The following is a 20,875-nucleotide window of genomic DNA, read 5'->3' as shown; positions in this document are numbered from 1 at the left end:
GGAAAGACAACTCAGAACTCATGGAAGAGCTCAAAAATATTAGGAAAGAAAACCCAGATCTCAATCAAGAGCTCAAAAATAGTAGGAAAGACAACTCAGAACTCATGGAAGAGGTCGAAAATATTAAGAAAGAAAACGCAGATGTCAGGGAAGAGCTCAAAAATATTAGGAAAGAAAACCCAGATCTCAAGCAAGAGCTCAAAAATAGTAGGAAAGACAACTCAGAACTCATGGAAGAGCTCAAAAATACTAGGGAGGAAAACGCAGAGCTCATGGAAGAACTCGAATATAGCAGGAAAGACAACATAGAGCTCAGGGAAGAGGTCGAAAATATTAAGAAAGAAAACGCAGATCTCAAGCAACAGCTCAAAAATATTTGGAAAGACAACTCAGAACTCATGGAAGAGCTCTAAAATATTAAGAAAGAAAACGCAGATCTCAGGGAAGAGCTCAAAAATATTAGGAAAGAAAACCCAGATCTCAGGGAAGAGCTCAAAAATAGTAGGAAAGACAACTCAGAACTCATGGAAGAGGTCGAAAATATTAAGAAAGAAAACGCAGATCTCAAGCAACAGCTCAAAAATATTTGGAAAGACAACTCAGAACTCATGGAAGAGGTCGAAAATATTAAGAAAGAAAACGCAGATCTCAAGCAACAGCTCAAAAATATTTGGAAAGACAACTCAGAACTCATGGAAGAGCTCTAAAATATTAAGAAAGAAAACGCAGATCTCAGGGAAGAGCTCAAAAATATTAGGAAAGAAAACCCAGATCTCAGGGAAGAGCTCAAAAATAGTAGGAAAGACAACTCAGAACTCATGGAAGAGGTCGAAAATATTAAGAAAGAAAACGCAGATCTCAGGGAAGAGCTCAAAAATATTAGGAAAGAAAACCCAGATCTCAGGGAAGAGCTCAAAAATAGTAGGAAAGACAACTCAGAACTCATGGAAGAGGTCGAAAATATTAAGAAAGAAAACGCAGATCTCAGGGAAGAGCTCAAAAATATTAGGAAAGAAAACCCAGATCTCAAGCAAGAGCTCAAAAATAGTAGGAAAGACAACTCAGAACTCATGGAAGAGCTCAAAAATATTAAGAAAGAAAACGCAGATCTCAGGGAAGAGCTCAAAAATATTAGGAAAGAAAACCCAGATCTCAAGCAAGAGCTCGAAAATAGTAGGAAAGACAACTCAGAACTCATGGAAGAGCTCAAAAATAGTAGGGAGGAAAACGCAGAGCTCATGGAAGAGCTCGAATATAGCAGGAAAGACAACACAGAGCTCAGGGAAGAGCTTGAAAATAGCAGTAAAGAAAACGCAAAGCTCTTGGAAGAGCTTGAAAATAGCAGGAAAGACAACACAAAGCTCAGGGAAGAGCTCGAAAAAAGCACGAAAGCGAATGCAGAACTCGTGAAAAATGTGGAAAATAATCAGCGCCTACTTAAAGTAGGTTTAGGTCTTGCCACAGTGGCCATTGTTGTTCCTGCAGCTTGCTGGGCCATCTCAATGCTTTTCGGCTAAAGTGAATGTCCCGCTCTGTGGGGTCATGATAAAATGCAACACTTGCACCTGCAAACCTTTTTTACGTGTGCTCAGAATAGTGGCACAAAAATAACGCCATAGAGGGGCGGTAGTTACACTCAGTAGCACAGGAACAGAGAGAGAGAAAGAGTGGCAGGGACAACAACATTAGAAAGGTATAGTAATCATCCACAACTATTTTCGGTTGCAGATGATAAAGGATTGAGAAAGTTTATTCATGCAGGTCCATATGACAGAGAATATGCATGTTCTTTTAGTTTTCATATTATAATTTATATTTAATTGTGTTGTGGTTTGCAGTGTTTTGTGTTCTTTTCACTTTAAATTTGTGAAAGGAAAAAGCTGAAAATTTAAATAGTTAAAACTTGAAATGTGAATAGTTGATTTTTGTATTATATGATTTATTTATTACATTTTATGTGGAGTGAATAAATAAAAGTATATTTACGGTGGCCCCTAGAGACAAAGCACATACAAACTTCAAATCACGTATGAACTCTGAAGCATGTACAAACTCCAAAACACGTAAAAACACGTACAAACTCCAAAACACGTAAAAACTCCAAAACACGTAAAAACACGTACAAACTCCGAAGCACGTAAAAACTCAGAAGCATATAAAAACTCAGAAGCACATAAAAACTCAAAGCCTTTGTTATCTTGTGGCTACACAAGCCAGCAAGTACCAACGACCGGATTTGGTGTGTGGTAATAACAGGTAAATGAACTTTTTTTTAAAATTATTTGAATATATATATGAGTGCCTGTGTATAAATACACAAACAATACACACATGCTTTCAATTGTGTAATTTAAGTGATCTAGTAGCTCTGCTTTGGAAGTTCAGTTCATGCTAGAAATGTGTTTTGGAGTTTGTACGTGTTTTGTCTCTAGGGGCCACCGCATATATTTATATATAAACATATATAAATAAAACCACTTGTTTTTACGTTAGTAATTCCTTTTGTGCATAATTTTATATTATTGTTAATAATAAATTAATTAAAGCAACAAAACAACCTGAAGAGCCGGTTCGGAGCCGAAAGAGCCAGCTCTTTTTAGTGAGCCGAACCGAAAGAGCCGGAAATCCCATCGCTACTTTATTGGTCCCCGTGGGGAAAATGTCTCTCTGCATTTAACCCATTCACTCAGTGAAGCAGTGGGCAGCCACTGGGCGCCCGGGGAGCAGTGTGTAGGGATGGTACCTTGCTCAGGGGTACCTCAGGGTAGCTGTTCAGGGGAATCGAACCCCCGACCTTCCGATCATGGGGCCACCACTCTACCTACTGAGCTATCCCTGCCCCTAAAGAAAGCAAACGCAGATCTCAGGGAAGAGCTCAAAAATATTAGGAAAGAAAACGCAGATCTCAAGCAAGAGCTCAAAAATAGTAGGAAAGACAACTCAGAACGAAGGGAAGAGCTCTAAAATATTAAGAAAGAAAACGCAGATCTCAGGGAAGAGCTCAAAATATTAGGAAAGAAAACCCAGATCTCAAGCAAGAGCTCGAAAATAGTAGTGTCACAATTCTGGGTCATGTTGACCCAGCTTTCTGTTTTTCATGCTTTGGTGTTTTTCTAGATTATGATTTGATTAATCAGTGATACTGTTTTGATTATGCTTATTATTTAGTAGGCTTTGGTCAGTGTCAAGTCTGTCTCTCTCTGTCTAGTCCGTGTCTTAGTAAAGTGTGTTTTGTTTCCTGTTTTACTTTGAAGGTTCTTGTTCCTGTCTGATGTCAGTGTTCCGGCTTTGCTCTCCCTGTCTCGTTAGGTCTTATTTCTCCCAGCTGTGTTCCCCTTCTGTCTCTAATTCCTTGATGACTCTCTCAGTATATTTTAAGCCCAGTGTGTCTTTGTGTCAGTGTCACGTCATTAACGGCTGTTCACCCTCACATCCTCTGTGTGTTCCATTTGCCAGCATGCCAACCTGTCTAGTTATTCTGTTCACCCAGTTTGGTTATTCTGTTCACCCAGTTTAGTTAGTGTTTTTCCTTTTCAGTTTCATACCAGCAATAAAGCTGTGTGTTTTGAGTTACTTCCGCTTCTGTGAGTCCTGCGTTTTGGGTCCTCTCCTCCTGCCTGCCTACACACAGATATGACAAGTAGGAAGGAAAACGCAGAGCTCATGGAAGGGAATACTATGAGCCTGCGAGCAACCAGCTCACGCCAGCACAGGCGTTTTATAAAATGCTAGGGATTATCATTGTTACCCCCAGTGCATCCAACATTTCCACACCGCAGCAGAGTTTGCCCACATCACCACAACAGCCAGGTTTTTTCACATCACCTTCAGCCAGCCCTGCCCCCTCTTCAACAGGGAAGCGGCAGACACCCCGCCAGCATTCACAGCCCCAGCGAGAGCCTGGATTTCTTCCTGTACAGTCGGCTAGGGTGAGTGGTGGAGCTACTCTTTTTTTGGCTCCTGCAGAAATAAAAACTGTTAATTCCGGGCCGGCTTGTTGTGTAAGCGGCACCAGAAATGAAACGAGTCTAATATTATTGGAGATGTGCCTGTTTGTCATAAATACAGACTGTCTCATCTACAATATCATCCAAAATATATTTAATTCTTCTAGCTAGCAATAGAGCTAAAATTTTATAATCATTATATAGGAGGCTTATTGGTCTGCAGTTGTCTATAAAAAGTAGGTCCTTCTTAGGTTTGGGAATTAAAGTAATAAGTCCTTGAGTAAGGCCAGAGTGCCCCTTTCAATACTTTCATTATAAACCTGCAACAAAAAGGATGCAAGATGAAAAGAAAATAATTTATAGAATTCAGCCACCAGCCCATCTGTGCCTGGAGATTTGTTGTTTTTAAGAAATTCAATAGATATCAATATATAGAAACGCTTTGAAGCGTGATGTCACGGGGGTGGGCGTGGAAAGGATTTTGGCCCGATCCGCCATTTTGGGGGTCTAAACAAAGCGCAAGCGAAAAGGGAGCGAAGGCACACACAACAGCCACCGTTCATATTTGCTGTGTGGTCGGCTGCAATGTTCGATCGCACGACCGGCAAGAGAATAAGCTTGAAAAGGGTTTCTCTTTTCATTCTTTCCCAACCTGGAAGCAACATGAGGCAGCTCGTGTATCGATGTTAGCAAACGAAGCCGTCTAGCCTGGATAGCAGCTGTGAGGGAAGAGAACTGTGAGATATCCAGTTCTCTTCCCTCTCCAAATATCTGTTGGTGCTCCAGACATTTTCATTCCGGTAAGTTCTAAATATGTTCACTCTTTATAAAAGCCTATTAGTTTTATTTTTTCGATGCGCTCTGAGCTCATAGCAAATTAGAACAAACATCCTACTGAGTGATTTTGCAGAACTACCTTCTATTTATAGAGTTGCTAATTATTTGGCATTATTGCAGCAAACCAGTCTATGAAATGGATGAAACATCATGACTGGGTTCCAGCGCTACACAAGGGACCTGCTTCAAACAAACCACCATGCCAATCAGATTACTTCTTCCATGTGAGGGTGAAGAGCTGACCCTTCTGGATAAGATGGTGAAGGTTTGCTGCCGTTTGTTGAACAGTGTGATAATAAAACCAGGGAAAAATGAAACCTGCTCCTGTTAAATATTCTTAAGTCTTTTTCTGTATAAATAGCGGTATATTTTCTTTTTTTCCCCAAAAGATACAGTAAATAAAGTAGTGTTAGTAGTGGGTGATATCATGTAAACACTGTCATGATTTTATGTAAACATTTTGTCATTTGTAAACTATAAATGACATGGATTCTACACTGTAACAGATGTGATGTTCTATAAAGTGGTTTTAATAAAAAAAAAAAGAGGCAAAAATTAGTTTGTTTCTTTATTCAATTTTTAAACAGCGGGACTCAGTCAGTACATATTCAGTAAATGCAAATTATTTACACGGCAGTGCACTACGGGCATAAATCTAGACCCCTAGATAACACATTATGGCATTATTAGCAGTGACAACTCCTCCACAGTAGCAGGTGGGATTTTTCTTTTTTGAGGACGGCTCCTTTTACCTTTCAATACGGATGGTCTGTTTATGTTTTGATCAAGAGCCTTTTTTTGGGCAGCTGAAGAGGAGAAGTCCATCTTATGGCCAACCACTGACTGTATCCTGGTCATATTACCCAGCAAAACCCAGTATGCAGGTTCATCTGTAACAGTCCTTGTGCCACAGATCAACACTGTTGCTTCTACATTAAACAGAAGAGCAGGGACATGGGTGCAAGTCTCCGCGACTCCGGCCTTACAGGTGCAGTGGGCGGCTTCAACTTTCCCTGTGATGCTCACAATGACCCATGGCTGCAATGCTGGTTCATGAAGTCTTTGAGAGTGCAGGACCTGAAACACACACAGACAAAGTTAATTTAAAGACAAGAACTATGAGCCATGGCTGACATAAATGTGTTTTATCTACTTTATCATAAATGTGACAAAGTGTTTAGAAAGTTAGCACATACATATAATTTTTCATTTCTTTATGTGCCCATCTATAGAACGCTGCATGTTATAGTGTAAATCTGCCTGTTCTCTGTCAGAAACCTGCCTGCAGAAAATGAACCTAAAGTATGTAATGTGTAATGTCATCACTTTAGAGATGGAGAAAGCATAAAGTGACAATTATGAATCACTTAATATGATAAGGAGATTCTGCAGGTCATTAATCAATGTATAAAATTAAAATAATATGTATTTTTAGTGACACAAGATACAAATATGGAAGCAAGATGTATAATTAGAATTATTTATAATCCAATCGTTCAGTCTGACGTCACTAGCCGTGTCTGGGCCTAAACTCTGCTGCAGGTCCATATATCAAACGATCACAAAAACTGTCTAAAGTCTTTCATCTTTAATAAAATGATCAGCGTTCTGCTCTACCAGGTGTAACAATTGAGTTTAACATCCAGGCATCCATGAAAACGGAATTTATGACATTTAACGGAGTTGGAAGTTAGCAGGGAGTTAGCTCGCTAGCTTCTATCTAAATACAATATAGCATGTCCTGACTGCGGGGTTTTGGAAACAAATTAAAACGTACAGCTCTGTTATCACTTCCAACATAAATGAAGACAGAAAACTAAACAGCAGTGACGTTTGTAGGGCTACTGAAGTTGGGCTAGCTGGTATATAATGATGTGCTACGTGACCGCTAGCGACACAGCTATGTTAGCATAATATAAACAAGCTAACTTTTTTCCCACTTGATATAAGTTAACGTGAGTGTTCTCGGTGGTCAGGAACAAAGGTAATCGCATAGCAGGATGCTGATTGGCCAATGTCATGTCAGTCACAAATTTAACTATCCAATTGCAGAACTGCAGGTCCTTGAAGGGTAATACAGTTTGAATGAAGCTGGAGGATCTCTATGTAAATATCCGACAGAAGCTAGGTCCCCTAACTTTCAGTAGCTGTTGAAAAGATAAAGTCGTGGTATATCAGTGTTTAGAAATACCATTATTACTTTAGGATTAGTTTAACACAAAGTCAGGGCTGACCCGGGACCATTGCTGTGAGCCACAGTGCGCAGCATAAAGGTCCTTTCACATAGGACGCAGGATGTGCTGCTAATGCTAACTGCTAACTAAAAGCCAAGGATCCAGAATTTGTTGCGCTGGCTGCTGAGCTCTGTGGGTTTTTGCAGCAGCTCTACCTGTACTAGATGCACCAGCTCCTTGTCGTTTCTATCTCTAACTTTGTCCTCTACAAGAGTTTCTGGGGTTTTTTGCTGGTTCTTCAAATATTCAATAAAAACATGTTAATTCATAACGGAGAAAGCGTTGTAACTAGAGCAGGGTGATATGGCCAAAAATATTTATCACGATATATATTTGAAAATTTGCGATAACGATATAACCGACGATATAATTGATGCGAGACAAAATACAACTCCACAACATTACTAGCGCAAAAAGACAACCTTCCATTTATTTTCACTTAAACAAGAAGCTGGTTTTTATGTACATTAAAGCTTTATAAAAATGTAACAGTGCAAATGCAAATTCCTTGCTGAAAGTTTAACCAAAAGGCATTTCCAGTAGAAATGGGCTGACATATCCTGAGCATAACCACGTATAATATGGTTATATGGTTAAAAAGAGGTGCTTTGCAACATTAAACTGCAGTGTGCAGTACGCATTTTTCGGACCATAAGGTGCACGGGATTATAAGGCACATTAAGCGAAACAAAGCAGTCAGATAAATCAAACTTTATTAAATTCATTCTTCTTGCTTCCTCCACTTCTGTACCCTTGATTCATTAATGTTGAATTCTCTGCAGCTGCTCTATTCCCATGTTGTTGCAGTATATTAATGACTAACCTCGTATTGTGGATGGATTATCTCAGTTGTTCTCCTGACTGAAGTTTGGTCCGTTTACACAATCCTGCCATGCGATTGCATTTGTCTCTATCTATCAGGAACCTTCACGTTAACTTTTATAAGTGGAAAAGTGTTAGTGTTCGTCCTCCAGCTTCACTGTTTATGTTATGCTAACATAGCTGTGTCGCTAGCGATCACGTAGCACATCATTATATACCAGCTAGCCCAACTTCAGTAACCCTACAAACGTCACTGCTGTTTAGTTTCCTGTCTTCATTTATGTTGGAAGTGATAGCAGAGCTGTACGTTTGATTTTTTCAGAAATCTCTCAGTCAGAACATGCAATATCATGCTTAGGTAACTAGCGAAACTAGCGAGCTAACTTCCGCTAGCTTCCTGCTAACTTCTAACTCCGTTAAATGTAATAACTTTTGTTTTCATGGATGCCTGGAAGTTAAACTTTATAGTTACACCTGGTAAAGCAGCAATGCTGATCGTTTTATTAAAGATAAAAGAATTTAGACAGTTTTTAACTCTAAGTGATGCTGCAGTGTTGTTTGACCTGAAGCATACGGAGTTTAGGACCCAGATTACTCCCAGATTTAAGAGCATCTTAGTCCGACAAATATGACAATAACAACAGCCGCTTGCATGTTCTGCAAAAAAATGTGCTTTGTTGTGTATCTGACGGACAAACACCAAACCAGTTCCACATCACGGAAGTTGCACCATTTTTACAAACCAATTCTGGTTCATCTGTTTCACTCAACAATCGGCCATGTGCGTATGAAAACAAAGGCACTGCGCATGCGCGTTTTACTCCCATTCTATCGCGATATTTCATTTTCCTATCGTTGCCTAACATTATACCGGTATTACCGTGAACGGTATAATATGGCCCAGCCCTAGTTGTAACTATCCCCACTAGTGAAGACTGTCATTTCCACAATACTGCCCCCCTAGGTCCGCAGCGCTGTTAAAAAGGCTCTGGAGGTCCCTGTATTAAGCACGTAAACCTGTGACACAAAAATCACCAAACTGAGACCACCACAGACTGTTTTCCTTCGTGGTGATGAAGGAAAATGCTGGGCTGGCATCTATGGCGTTATTTTTGTGCCACTATTCTGAGCGCACGTAAAGAAAAGTGAGCGCACATAGAAAATTTTTGCAGGTGCAAGTATTGCATTTTGAGGAGAAATTTATTTTGAGCGAAGAAAAGCTAAATTTGAGTGAACAGAATTCATTGCTGCGTGCAAAAATGTATTTCAGTGTTTGCTATTATCCATACACATACACAATAGCAGCCCCTCTCGCTCAGTTTTTGCACTTGCTCGCAATGTGTTGCTTGCATAAGTGCTCTAACGTTTTCGGAGATAGATAGGCATCTAAAAGGGCATTTATTCCCTTCAAGGACCTGAAGCTCCATAAAGCACCCCTCCAATAGTCCTGATTTTGAACTGTTGTAGTCCTGTTTTAATTCCAGATCAGTTCTGGGTCTGGTTGAATTAGGGCTTAGTCCGCATGTCTTGATACAGCCCCGACTTTGTTCTGCCTTGCTGCTTTATTAAAAAACTAGTTTAAGGTGTCCTATATATGTGATATATATTCTTCTCCATATGAAGTCATTCTTTTTTGAACAAAACTCAAAACAGAGCCAATCTTTCAGTCATTTCTAAGCACCCCCCGGCTGGGGCGCCAAAGTAATACCGTAAAATAACAGAAAATAACTTTCTCATAAAAATACAGTTATTTTCAGTGATGAAAATAGAGTTTGTTGCACTAATTTTACATGGGATTTTGCCTTTTCCGAGTGCTTTTAGACATTAAATTAGGAACATTTTAATGTGATTAAACAATGAAATTACCTATAAGCAAGGTCAATGAATGTGGCAATATGAATAATAATGCTTAAATTTGCAGAAATATACAGTTAACAGTTGGGTTAAATAACATTATTTGATGTAAAAAGTTGTATATTCAATTATATTTGAATATATCTACATTATACAGCACAAAATAATTTGATTTATCTTTTAAAATGTGTCAAAAAACTAGAGAATGGCTTCATAATTATAACTTCATAACTTTCAGTTTGAATTAAGTGTGCTCCCTGTAAGATTGTGGGTTTTATCTGTCACAAAACACCCAAAGAACCCTTATTAAACAAAACCCCTGATTATAATTACATCAAGATTATGTTAATTCTTGATTATGTTGTGTCTGAGCAGTTTGTAGATGTTTATTTTACTTATAAGACAAGAGACATTGCTTCAATCATTAACATGGATTTTATTGACAAAAAGATAACCCTTCCTGGAACAATCCAAGAACAACTAACACTTATGTATAAACAAAGGCAAGTAGAAAAAAGAATGTAATGCAAACGCACATTTGAGCACATAAGAAGGGGACGATGCCACCTCGAACGTTCATCTGCCTCCCCACATCTGGAGCAACGAAAAGGGATATATTTGAGGCACAAAACCTGCAGGTTTAGAAGTAGCTCTAGCTTTCTGAAAGTCTCACATTCAGGGCTGCTGCTGGCAATTTGGGTTCCCTTGGAGAAATTTGCAAAGTAACCATATGCAAAGAACAACTCGAGTAAAACAAAAGCCTCATTGTTATGTTGATTATACTTAACTGATAAGTATTGATATGTTGTAAGTTGTCACTTTAACACAAACTTTTACCAAAATAACTGAACGAATGGGACTGTGTTTCGACGACTGTAAATTAAAGGAGTATTTTTTTTAAACTAGTCTTTTTAGGTACAAAAGCCTGCATGCAAATATAAATTACGCTTGCCATATTATCTGAGGATCTGATGTTTTTATGTTTTATATTATATATTTTATGCTTATATATCTATTTGTTTATTTGATTTACTTTTTTATCGTTTAGAAATAAGAGCGTTTTATTGAATCCGTTAAGATTGACGGTAAACGAGAAATATCGTTAAGATTAACATGTGGTGTATGACAACTCAGGTTTTAAGTGTAACTGTAGTTGCGCGCTGTGTCCGCCAGGGAGCGGCAGTGTCGATAGACCTTAATGTAGACATGCAAACACTTCCGGTTTTAACAATCAAAATAAAAGTTTCATTTTGGAAATGTACAGAAACAAATCCACCACATCCGGTCGCGATACTTTAATTTTGAAAGGTTTTTCTTGATTTTCAGGTGTACCGTCACCACAAGGGCAGTTCATGCTATTTAATCTACACGAGCACTACTTTTACCGTCACAGGTCGACTTCAGGTGAGCTGTTTATTCACTAGTTTATGATAAGTGGGCTTATTTTAAACGTAAAGGAAGTTTTGTTTTCCTCAAATCGTAAGCGGTGTTGTTAGAGACGTGCTGTCATGCTAGTTAGCTACCGTTAGCATGCTAATGTCAGATTTGCTAGCGGTTAATGAGTGAGTGAAAGCTGGGCGGCGGGGGGGATAGGTTGGGTGATATTAATACTGTTTATGCTTTAATTATATAGCCATTACTAGATAAGGCCGCATTTATAGTTTTAACACAAATGTCACTAAAAAGTCAAAGACTTAAATCTCTGTTTTAGCTGTTAGCGAGTGTTTAGCAGAGATTGGGTCGGTGGCTAAAAGTTACTTGAGCTAAAGAAAGCTCATAGGATTGAAGCTGCTTAAGTTACTCCCGGCTGGCATGTGTGTCTACAGACGTCTGAAGGTGTAGTTTTATAAGTTTTCTTTAATGATAAAGCGGAGATGCGACAATTAAAGGTACTTTTTTTCATTAGTCCTTTCTGGTTTCTGTCGCTATACTGGGAGCGCTTCCTCTTTGGGAATTTGTCACCTTAATATCCCACTGTGTGACGAGATTAAACTTCCTTAGAGTTTAATCTCAAAGAAAGATGGTGGTTTTAGATTAATACTTCAGTCTTTGGGTTAAAGATCTGCTAAACGTAAGACGCATATGTAAGTTCCTGTGGTCAAGTGTTGCTGAATCCTAGTAAGTTAGTGGATCTTTTTCTGCTTATCTTGTATTTTTGTTGTTGTTGGAGCTCTGTCTTTGGCATCATTAACTTGATGAACTATACACTCGTCAATAATTACTTTACCACACCTGTCCAAAAATATTGTTCTTTATAATATGTTGTTATATGCAGTTATTAATTTTTAATGTACAGTACAACAACCACATAAATATTTAATGTCCGATCTCATCGATATAGTTCTCAAACACGCTGGTCATAAAGAATGACATTTCCATACCAGATTGGGGTGCCAGTGGAAACTGCGTTACTGTTGGCTGAAAACAAAGGAAGAGGAGAGAGGGAAGGAATATTAGGAGACTGCAAGAGAAGGAAAGGCAGGACTGTAGATGTGAGAGTAGGGACTTGACTGGTTCATAGATGTAGTGAAGGGGGCAGATGTCAACCCCTAAAGGGAGTAGCCAAAAGAAGTATGACCCTTGTCTCTTAGTGGGTGTGGATGGGGATGGTCCTAGGTGGTTATAATTAGTGTTATGGTTTTATTTTCTATGCTTCAGTATGTCTGTCTTTATATCTTAACTCTAAAGTTCTCAAGTAAGTGGCCTTATGTTCTTCTGTTGGGTGGAGTAAGAGAAAGAGAGAGTTAAACTTTAAAATTTTTAGTATCCGGTTGAGGATATGGTACACTTTGAGGTTGTAAAATTTCCCTAAAGCCACAGTTCAGTTTATTTCTCACAGAGAAAGAATTAAAAAAACAAAAACAAAATCAGGTTATCTCTTTTGTGTAAATCATTCACGGCGGGCAGAACTGTGCAAATGACTTATTTTATTTTGTTGTTGTTTGCTTGGAAACCTGCATATTTACATAGCAGTAGATATCAGGGGGAAGATTTCTTTCTTTTGCATGTTTCCACATGAAAAACCAAATCTGTCCTGAGAACCAGCTCCATGCATAACATCAAGCTATCCTTAAGAGTAAACCAGCATTATAACTTATAAGCGTATCACTAATAAAGCTCTGACACTGCATGTTAAAAGTATAGCACTGTAAGTGTAGTTAGTGATGTATGGAGCTTACAGTTTTTGCGTTTTGTGTTGATGCTAAACAGTCTTCTGCCTGAGTGGAGGGCAGGGTGTCATAACAGTTTATAGGCTGGGTCAGTGGGTGGGTGGGATCCCTCATAATACAGACCATGAAGGGGAGGGAGCTACAAATGATCTGGGCAGCTTCCACTATGCTCTGCAGCGGCTTCTTCTCAGCAGCATACCAGGTGGTGATGGGGTGTTGAGGCCAACCTGCCTCAGCCTCTTGAGGAAATGAAGTCACTGGTAGGCGTCCCTAATGATGCTGCAGGTGCTACTGTTCCACGTCAATTCCCTGGAAATGTGTTCTCAGATGTATTTGAAGTTGTGGACTGTTTCTACAGCTCCTCCTCTGATGAAAAGGGAGATGGAGTATTGCTCCTCTTCCTGAAGTCCAAGACCAACTTCCTTATCTTCCCCACATTGATGCAGAGGTTGTGCTTCCCACACCCATCTATTATATCTTTCACATCCTGCAGATATTCTTTTCTACATTAACAAAGGATTTTGCGTATAAAAGTTTGGCTTTTCACCAGAACTGGTTTTATAAAATGGACAATGATTAAAGAAAAATGCACAGATTTCTGTTAAATGAAGTTACACAATACTCTTTGAGTATTTACAAATAAGGTGACATAAGTGGCTTTAATGTTAACCCTTATTTTCCTGTTTGTCGCATCAACATTCTCTCTGATGCAGGTCCCACCATGCAAAGCCTCTATCTCCTCCTGATACCTGCTCTGCTGCTCCTCTTGGCCATCCCCGTCTCCAGGGGGCGTTACAATGATGATTTTGACGATGGAGAGGACCTAGCAGACTTCGATGACAATGACTTTGCCGAGTTTGAGGACATGACCGATGATTCAGCAGCTGAAGCAGAAACCGCCCCTCCGCCTCGGGCTTCACCATCCTTGCAGCCGGATGAGGATGAAGATGAAGCCACAGTGGAGCTGGAGGATGGACAGGATGGTTTTGAAGACCCAGACACACAGGTTCATTACCTTCTAACTCTTTACGTCTCAGTATTTGAACACAGTTTTCATACTAAATCATGTTTGTTTTGATTTATTTTGTTTTCGTATTTTACTAGGATCAAGATATATACAGCAAATATGACCAGGAGGAGTTTGAGGGGATTGGAGACATGGAGAAGACTGGACACTCCATGAAAGACCCCCTGATAATCCACACGGTAAGCCGGGCTTACTGCTGAAATCTCCTAAAAAGCAAGTCTGGCATAGTGAGTGGAGCATTCCTAATCCTTAAATATACTTTGCATGTTTGTGAGTCCACTTACTCCTGCGAAATAGGACTGTGAGTGCAAGGGTCCATGCAGATCACTAATTTGACCACACATAAATTCTCCATTTATATGTGGAGAATTTACATTATTGTGCAACAGCTTGACATGCTCTCCAGTCTGTGGACTTCAAGCAGACTTCAAACAAGTAAAATGGGGATGATGACTTGGATATCTATTGCTAGTCATATAAGTGAAGTGTCCAAATGAATGCATAGATGAAAGAGAACTCTGCCTAGATGTGGTGTAGCAAAACCTTCCACAGGGGAACTTGTTCTGCCATCAATACTAATCAATGATCATTATCATATGTTAAAAAACAAAAACACTAAACATGATGTCTTATAATACAGAAAGATCAGCAGTTCAGAAAAGGTTTATGCCAGTCATAAAACTCGGTCAATCCTAAAGACACAGACATCAACTTTAATAATCCCACACTGAGGGAATTTACATGATACAGCAGCACAAAGAAGAAAGAAAAATCAATATTATACGTTTAGAAATGGAAAGAAACGACTGTGTACAAATTAAAAAATAAAAAAAGCCAAAATACTGCACAAGAGTAATTTGTACTGTATATTAAAGGTTGCTTTATCCAGTAAAATACACTCAGATTTTATTTTTATGTGTACATAAAGTGCAGTGGGAGTGATGGTGTATACACTCATACAGTCCCGATCAAAAGTTTAAGGCCACTTGAAAAATGTGGAAAAAAAACATATTTTGTATTGTTGGATCTTAACAAGGTTCCAAGTAGAGCTTCAGCATCCAACACGAAGAAATGGGAGTGAGACTAAACTTTTTTTTTTTTTCGAGAGTGCAATTTATTGAAAACAACTCTTAAACTGAAACAGGCTGTTTTACAGCTGATCAAAAGTTTAGGACCACATGCCTTTAAAAGGCCAAATCTGTGCAAAAAATGTGGATTCATTGTAATTTTCTGTCAGGTAGTCACTGTCATGACGTTCTGATGGCAAAGGCAAAAAACTTTACCTTTTGAATGTGGATTGTTTTTAAATTATTATTATTTTTTTTACATTTTTCAAGTTGGTCTTAAACTTTTGATCTGGACTGAGTTTTAGCACACGTAACACACCCTATTATGTGTGTGAATTGTACCATCTAACTACTGTCAGGAGGAAGGAGCTATGGTGCTCTGTCCTACACAATGGCTGTAACCATTTAATGCTCAAGGAGCTGCTCAGGGCCTCCACATTCTCATGCAGGGGGAGAGAGAGGAGCTGTACATCGACCATAATCCTCCTCTCACCACCTCTATGGAGTCTGGGGGACTGGCCAGGACAGAGCTTGCCCTCCTCATCAGTCTATTGAGTAAAATAGTCTCAGAGTTGCACTGATTTGAGCTAGATTACTAAGTTAGTCAGACTGATACCCTGGCTGTTATTCACCTGTTTCATACACAGTAGTGTCTGTGTATGTCTGCAAAGGAATGACCGATCTCAGAAATGTCAAACCAGGTTTGGGGTTATTTAGAAACAGTACAGTCATTCCAGAACAAAAGTAGCAACCTGTAATATCCCTATTATGTTACAGTCAAAAAGAAATCAACCAAGTTTTCAACCTGAAGATTGTTTTTGTTTTTAAAAATTGCCATTGTTTAATAGTTCAGAACATCTTAAAAAAACAAACACAAACTTCAGTAATTCAGGGCAAAAATCACATTTAATCATTATTTTAATAAACAAGCCTCATGTAGTTATTGAACTAAAAAATTAAATTTAAAGTTTAAGGATAGATTAATTTAAATAAAACATGTACGGCTGAACAAGTGGATGTGTTGGAAGACACAAGGTCATTCTGTAATCATTAGGCTCAGACTAGCAAGTGTTTTTTGACTGTAAACCAGTCTTTCCAGGGCTGCAGTCAGTCCCCCGCTGGCCCACAGCATGCCTGTGGGTGTAGATGGGGGCAACAAGAGCCCCAGGCAGCAATGAACTAATCCACCTAGGGAAGAACAGCACAACATCACTGGGGAAACAAAAGCAACAACCAAATGGCACAATGTATTAGCAAACAGCTGCAGGCTAATAATGATCCTAAGGAAGGACCACCTGCAAAAACCTTTGACTCACTTCAAGATCAGTGAGGCTTCCAGGTACTTTTAGGAGTCATTTTGTAGTGAAGTGTAATAAACCTTTAATTTAAAATCTTCTAATTTTATTAAAGATGCTGTTAAATGTTTACATTAAAAACAAGGATAATAAAAACAGGCCTTAGAGTGAGAAATTATAAATTAATCTTTATTGTCTTTTTTTTTTTTCTTTAAATTTAATCTTCATTCCTGACTGAGCTGCCATACTCTTGGCTGTTTGCTTCTCTGCAGGTTCCTGCACATCTCCAGAACAGCTGGGAGAGTTACTACATGGAGATCCTGATGGTGACGGGCCTGCTGGCCTATATCATGAACTACATCATTGGAAAGAACAAAAACAGTCGCCTGGCTCAGGCCTGGTTTAACTCGCACAGGGAGCTTCTTGAAAGCAACTTTGCACTAGTGGGTGAGTTCTTTCCACACTGCCAGAAAGATGACTCAACAGGCTAGATCTGCTTCCTTGTATTTAGTGTTAATGGTTAGCATGAGGTTAACTGTTGACACTTTGTAGGTGATGATGGCACCAGTAAAGAAGCGGTAAGCACTGGGAAGCTGAACCAGGAAAATGAGCACATCTACAACCTCTGGTGCTCTGGACGTGTGTGCTGTGAAGGCATGCTGATCCAACTCAAGGTGTGGGCAATGTGTTCTGATATACAAGTATGAGTATTAGATATATGTATGCTACATGTATCTCATGTTTTTATTGTCTTTTAAAGTTTCTTAAGAGGCAGGACCTGCTTAACGTTTTGGCCAGGATGATGAGGCCCGCCTGTGACCAAGTGGTACGTTTTCACTTTTTCTTTTCTCTCCGCTGTATATTGCTGCAGATACACTTTCTAACCAGCCGCATCTGTGGGTTGGTTTTTGTTGTTATTTTGTTTTGGGGTTTTTTTGCAGCAAGTCAAAGTGACTCTTAATGATGAGGACATGGATACTTTTGTATTTGCTGTGGGCACCAAGAAGGCCACGGCCCGGCTTCAGAAGGAGATGCAGGACTTGGTGAGTTTCCTCCTCAAATTGGACATGCAATTTTGAAATTCACTGTTTTTATGCAAATACTGACTTGTGTAGTCTGGATTTTTTGAATTTTTACCAGCTATGCATTAATATTAAAATAAAAGCCTTGTTTTTATGTATTCCTTTATTTTTTTTATTTTATTTTTTATCTCTTTTATCTCAGAGTGAGTTCTGTGGTGATAAGCCAAAGTCTGGAGCCAAGTATGGGCTCCCAGACTCCCTGGCTATTCTTAGTGAGATGGGCGAGGTTACGGATGGTGTGATGGACAACAAGGTGAAGTCTGGCTCTCATATCAAAGCAGTGTCATAAAAGAGACTGAATATTCTGAGAATACTCTCTTTAAATCTGTTGCTGTCATTAAAACTCTGTGTTGCCTCCCCTTTTTTTTGTCATTTAAGATGGTACATTATATCACCAATCATGCTGATAAGATTGAGTCCATCCATTTCTCGGACCAATTTTCTGGTCCAAAAATTATGCAAGAGTAAGTAATCATTTACTTTTTCAGATTATAGTTAAGAATTTCTGTCTACTGATGGATTTATTTGATGCTTCAGGGAGGGTCAGCCCTTAAAGCTGCCTGAGACCAAGAAGACACTGCTGTTTACATTTAATGGTGAGCATGTCATTTCTGCTACTGTCTTGGACATCGTCATTAAACCTAATTTGATTTCACTGGTGTTTATTTTAATATATTTTATGTTTTTATATTCAGTGCCTGGCATGGGCAACACCTCTCCCAAAGACATGGACGCTCTGCTTCCTCTCATGAACATGGTGATCTACAGCATCGATAAAGTCAAGAAGCTTCGTCTGAACAGAGAGGTGTGTACAGTGCACCCACTATTGCAGTGTTTTAATGTTTTAGCTTCTTTTTTAATCATTCTTGTATGTTTAGGGCAAACAGAAAGCTGATAAAAACCGTGCCCGTGTGGAAGAGAACTTCCTGAAGCAGACTCACGCTCAGCGTCAGGAGGCAGCCCAAACACGGCGGGAGGAGAAGAAGAGAGCAGAGAAGGAGAGGATCATGAATGAAGAGGACCCTGAGAGACAACGTCGTCTGGAGGTCTGCAACAAGAACTTTTCAGACTGAATACACTCAAAATGATATGATATGGTATGCAGTAAATGTGCTGATGGCTTTAGCTAAAAGAAAAAGAAAAACTGACCAAACATGGTAAAATCCACTAGTGAGTAACTAAAATATTTATATACCACTTTTCATAGACAAAAAACACACAAAGTGCCGGACACAATTAAAAGACAATATCAACAGAGAACCATGTTTTAAAAAAAGAACTTAAAAAACATAAATGAAGACCGTGAGAAGACGACTCCACAGAGTCAGATAAACAGAGCTGGAGTGGTAATCTGCTCCAAAGCCTTGGTGGCACAGACGGAAAAAGCTCTGTACAAGGGAAAACTAATAGATTTTGCGCTTGGGAGCAAAGACAATAAGCAGCAGTGTGACAAGAAGTCTGGACCTTGTCCATTTGGTGTTCTGGTATGCAAGTGTGATTAAAAAGCATGACCTATTGACTGGTTGCCTCATCTTTTCAAACTAACTGTCTGTTATTGTAAATCAGATTGGTGAAAGTTTGGAAATAACAGCAATCTGAGTGATTGCAGTTAGCCTGAGTTTGAGATGGGTTGCCTCCCATCAGGCAACATCTGCAATCAAAAGTGGCCAGAGGTTGAGGGAGTTTCATGATCAGCAATTGACTGCTGCAAGTCCATCTCTGAATGCAATCGGCTTTGAATATCTTTTAGATATCTTCAGTTCAAGTGACTAATATTATCAGTTATAATGTACATTGATGGTGTTGGGGTGTCACAACACTTTTAATTAAGACACTTATACCTTAGCAAGACAGCAAGTGTGCAAAATCTGCAAAATTCAACTCTCTCATGTGACATTTTCAGGAAGCTGCCCAGCGGCGTGAGCAGAAGAAGATTGAGAAGAAGCAGATGAAGATGAAGCAGATCAAAGTCAAAGCCATGTGAAACATCACCACAGGGATGAGGATACAAGCACACATAAAAGCAGTGCTCAGCTCAGACCGTTTTCTTCCAGCTTGTCTCACCACGTCCACAGCTCTTCCTTACAAGTCGCTCAAAGCTTCAAACAGACGTTCTGCACCTCTGGATGTGTCGAGCTTAGCTGTTTGTATCACCACCTGCTCCATGTCAGTGGCTAAATCTTAAAGACTGTGAGTGAATATGAGGACTTTTTTTCACCATTGAATCTGTCACCACTTCTCACGTCAAGATTTTTCCCTGAATTTCATGAACGTTGCGTAGCTCAGTGAGCTTTTTAACCTTAGTTTGCAGGGAAGGAATACGCTATTTGGTAATACTCAGACACATTTTTTTAAAGGAATAAAAGGATTGCTGTGGTTTCATTGGATATATATTAGCATTAATATAATAAATGATACTGTCAAGGACGTTTTAATTTATATATGCAATGTGGTTGATTTCTTGCAAGTTGTTTCTAATCTTTATCTGAGCAAAAAATAAAATGTACTGGAGTCTGTTGGAAAACTTTGTTTTTAATGGTAAATGACAAGGCAGCTGGTTATGGGTGTTAGTGTGGTGTGTGTGGGTAATAAAATAGTCTCTCAATATTAAATTGATATACTTCTTTGGGTGGTAGTTGTTGAAAGAGTGAAGGAATAAAATGGGCACCAGAATACGGGTGGGGCTTAGTGCTAAATTTAACTAGTAGACTCTGTCAGCAGTCTGAGCTACATTTGGTAACATCGGCATGGTCGTGTCTTAACAGGCTGAAATATTATAGTCCTGTGAGGCTGGAAGTCATTTGTAATCATGAAGGTGTTTAATAGTTTACTGAATCTGGAGAAATGAAGTGCAGAAATGGACTTGTCATTTTGTCAGCTAAAATAATTTAATCCTTGTCTTTGGTAAAATGTTAGTTCCTTTTTTTTTTCTTTTTTTTCTTTTTTTTTTAAAGTGTGACAGTCCCAGATGTTTGTTTAATGAACTCCCCTCTCTGGTTAAAGTAACAGAAGGCACTTGTTAGTATTATTGGCAGTTTATTGCTGCCCTTCTTTTAAAGGTGAACTAGAACTACATCAATTTACTAAATATACAATTCAGCAGCACAAACCAGTTCTTACATACTTTGACAGGTGAGTTCTTTTTCATCTCGAATAAATCAGAGAGATAATAGATACTCGTCACACTCTAACACAAAGTCGGTTAAACTTCAGGCAATTGATCTGTCCAGTTAGAAAGCTAGAACCAATATGAATCCATTTCACCTGCTTTGGGACATTAAAAGTGACAACTGATGCAATGGAGAGTCAACAACCTTTGTGTGACTCTGCCAACCTGGCACAGTCACACAAAGGTTCTGGTTCTTGTAGCAGTCTCAAGAGGTTAGAGGGGCATCAGCCCAGCAGCAGGAATAATATCTGCTCCTTTTTCCATAGAGAATCAGAGGGATCCCTACCAGAACTCTGGAAAATGCCCTCCAGCCTGGTTCATGTTTGTGACTGGACTCTGAACCTGGCTCCATGGTGGTGACATGAGGTCCT

At 39.2% G+C, this 20,875-nt stretch overlaps 1 protein-coding gene and 1 long non-coding RNA gene across 3 annotated transcripts; both read left to right on the top strand.

The window, feature by feature from the left end:
* Window positions 1-3,438: 3,438 nt before the first annotated feature.
* On the top strand, window positions 3,439-5,342 carry LOC145428469 (uncharacterized). 2 transcript variants are annotated; one of them, XR_013908759.1, is made up of 2 exons: window positions 3,439-3,929; window positions 4,905-5,342. It is a non-coding gene; the product is annotated as an uncharacterized LOC145428469 (long non-coding RNA). The 2 variants fall into 2 exon arrangements; XR_013908760.1 differs by lacking the exon at window positions 3,439-3,929 and adding an exon at window positions 3,942-4,747.
* A 5,599-nt stretch (window positions 5,343-10,941) lies between these two features.
* On the top strand, window positions 10,942-19,859 carry ccdc47 (coiled-coil domain containing 47). The gene is made up of 13 exons (XM_026164200.2): window positions 10,942-11,098; window positions 13,578-13,870; window positions 13,969-14,070; window positions 16,526-16,700; window positions 16,806-16,927; window positions 17,014-17,079; window positions 17,195-17,296; window positions 17,478-17,588; window positions 17,714-17,799; window positions 17,873-17,931; window positions 18,031-18,140; window positions 18,214-18,381; window positions 19,239-19,859. Exons 1-13 carry the CDS (start codon window positions 11,047-11,049, stop codon window positions 19,317-19,319), a joined length of 1,527 nt encoding a protein of 508 aa, XP_026019985.1. The 5' UTR covers window positions 10,942-11,046; the 3' UTR covers window positions 19,320-19,859.
* The last annotated feature ends 1,016 nt before the right edge of the window (window positions 19,860-20,875 follow it).

This window comes from Astatotilapia calliptera, chromosome 4 (genome assembly GCF_964374335.1).
Source record: "Astatotilapia calliptera chromosome 4, fAstCal68.1, whole genome shotgun sequence".
NCBI lineage: Eukaryota > Metazoa > Chordata > Actinopteri > Cichliformes > Cichlidae > Astatotilapia > Astatotilapia calliptera.
The sequence above is the reverse complement of the archived record's forward strand: the minus strand, read 5'-3'. Positions and strand labels throughout refer to the sequence as shown.

Bases quoted from the DNA above. Each gene is read 5' to 3' on its own strand.
- ccdc47 (XM_026164200.2), top strand. From the start codon at position 11,047: ATGCTATTTAATCTACACGAGCACTACTTTTACCGTCACAGGTCGACT. The intron at 16,928-17,013 runs GTGTGGGCAATG...TGTCTTTTAAAG, and splicing joins GCATGCTGATCCAACTCAAG to TTTCTTAAGAGGCAGGACCT. The intron at 17,297-17,477 runs GTGAGTTTCCTC...CTTTTATCTCAG, and splicing joins AGAAGGAGATGCAGGACTTG to AGTGAGTTCTGTGGTGATAA.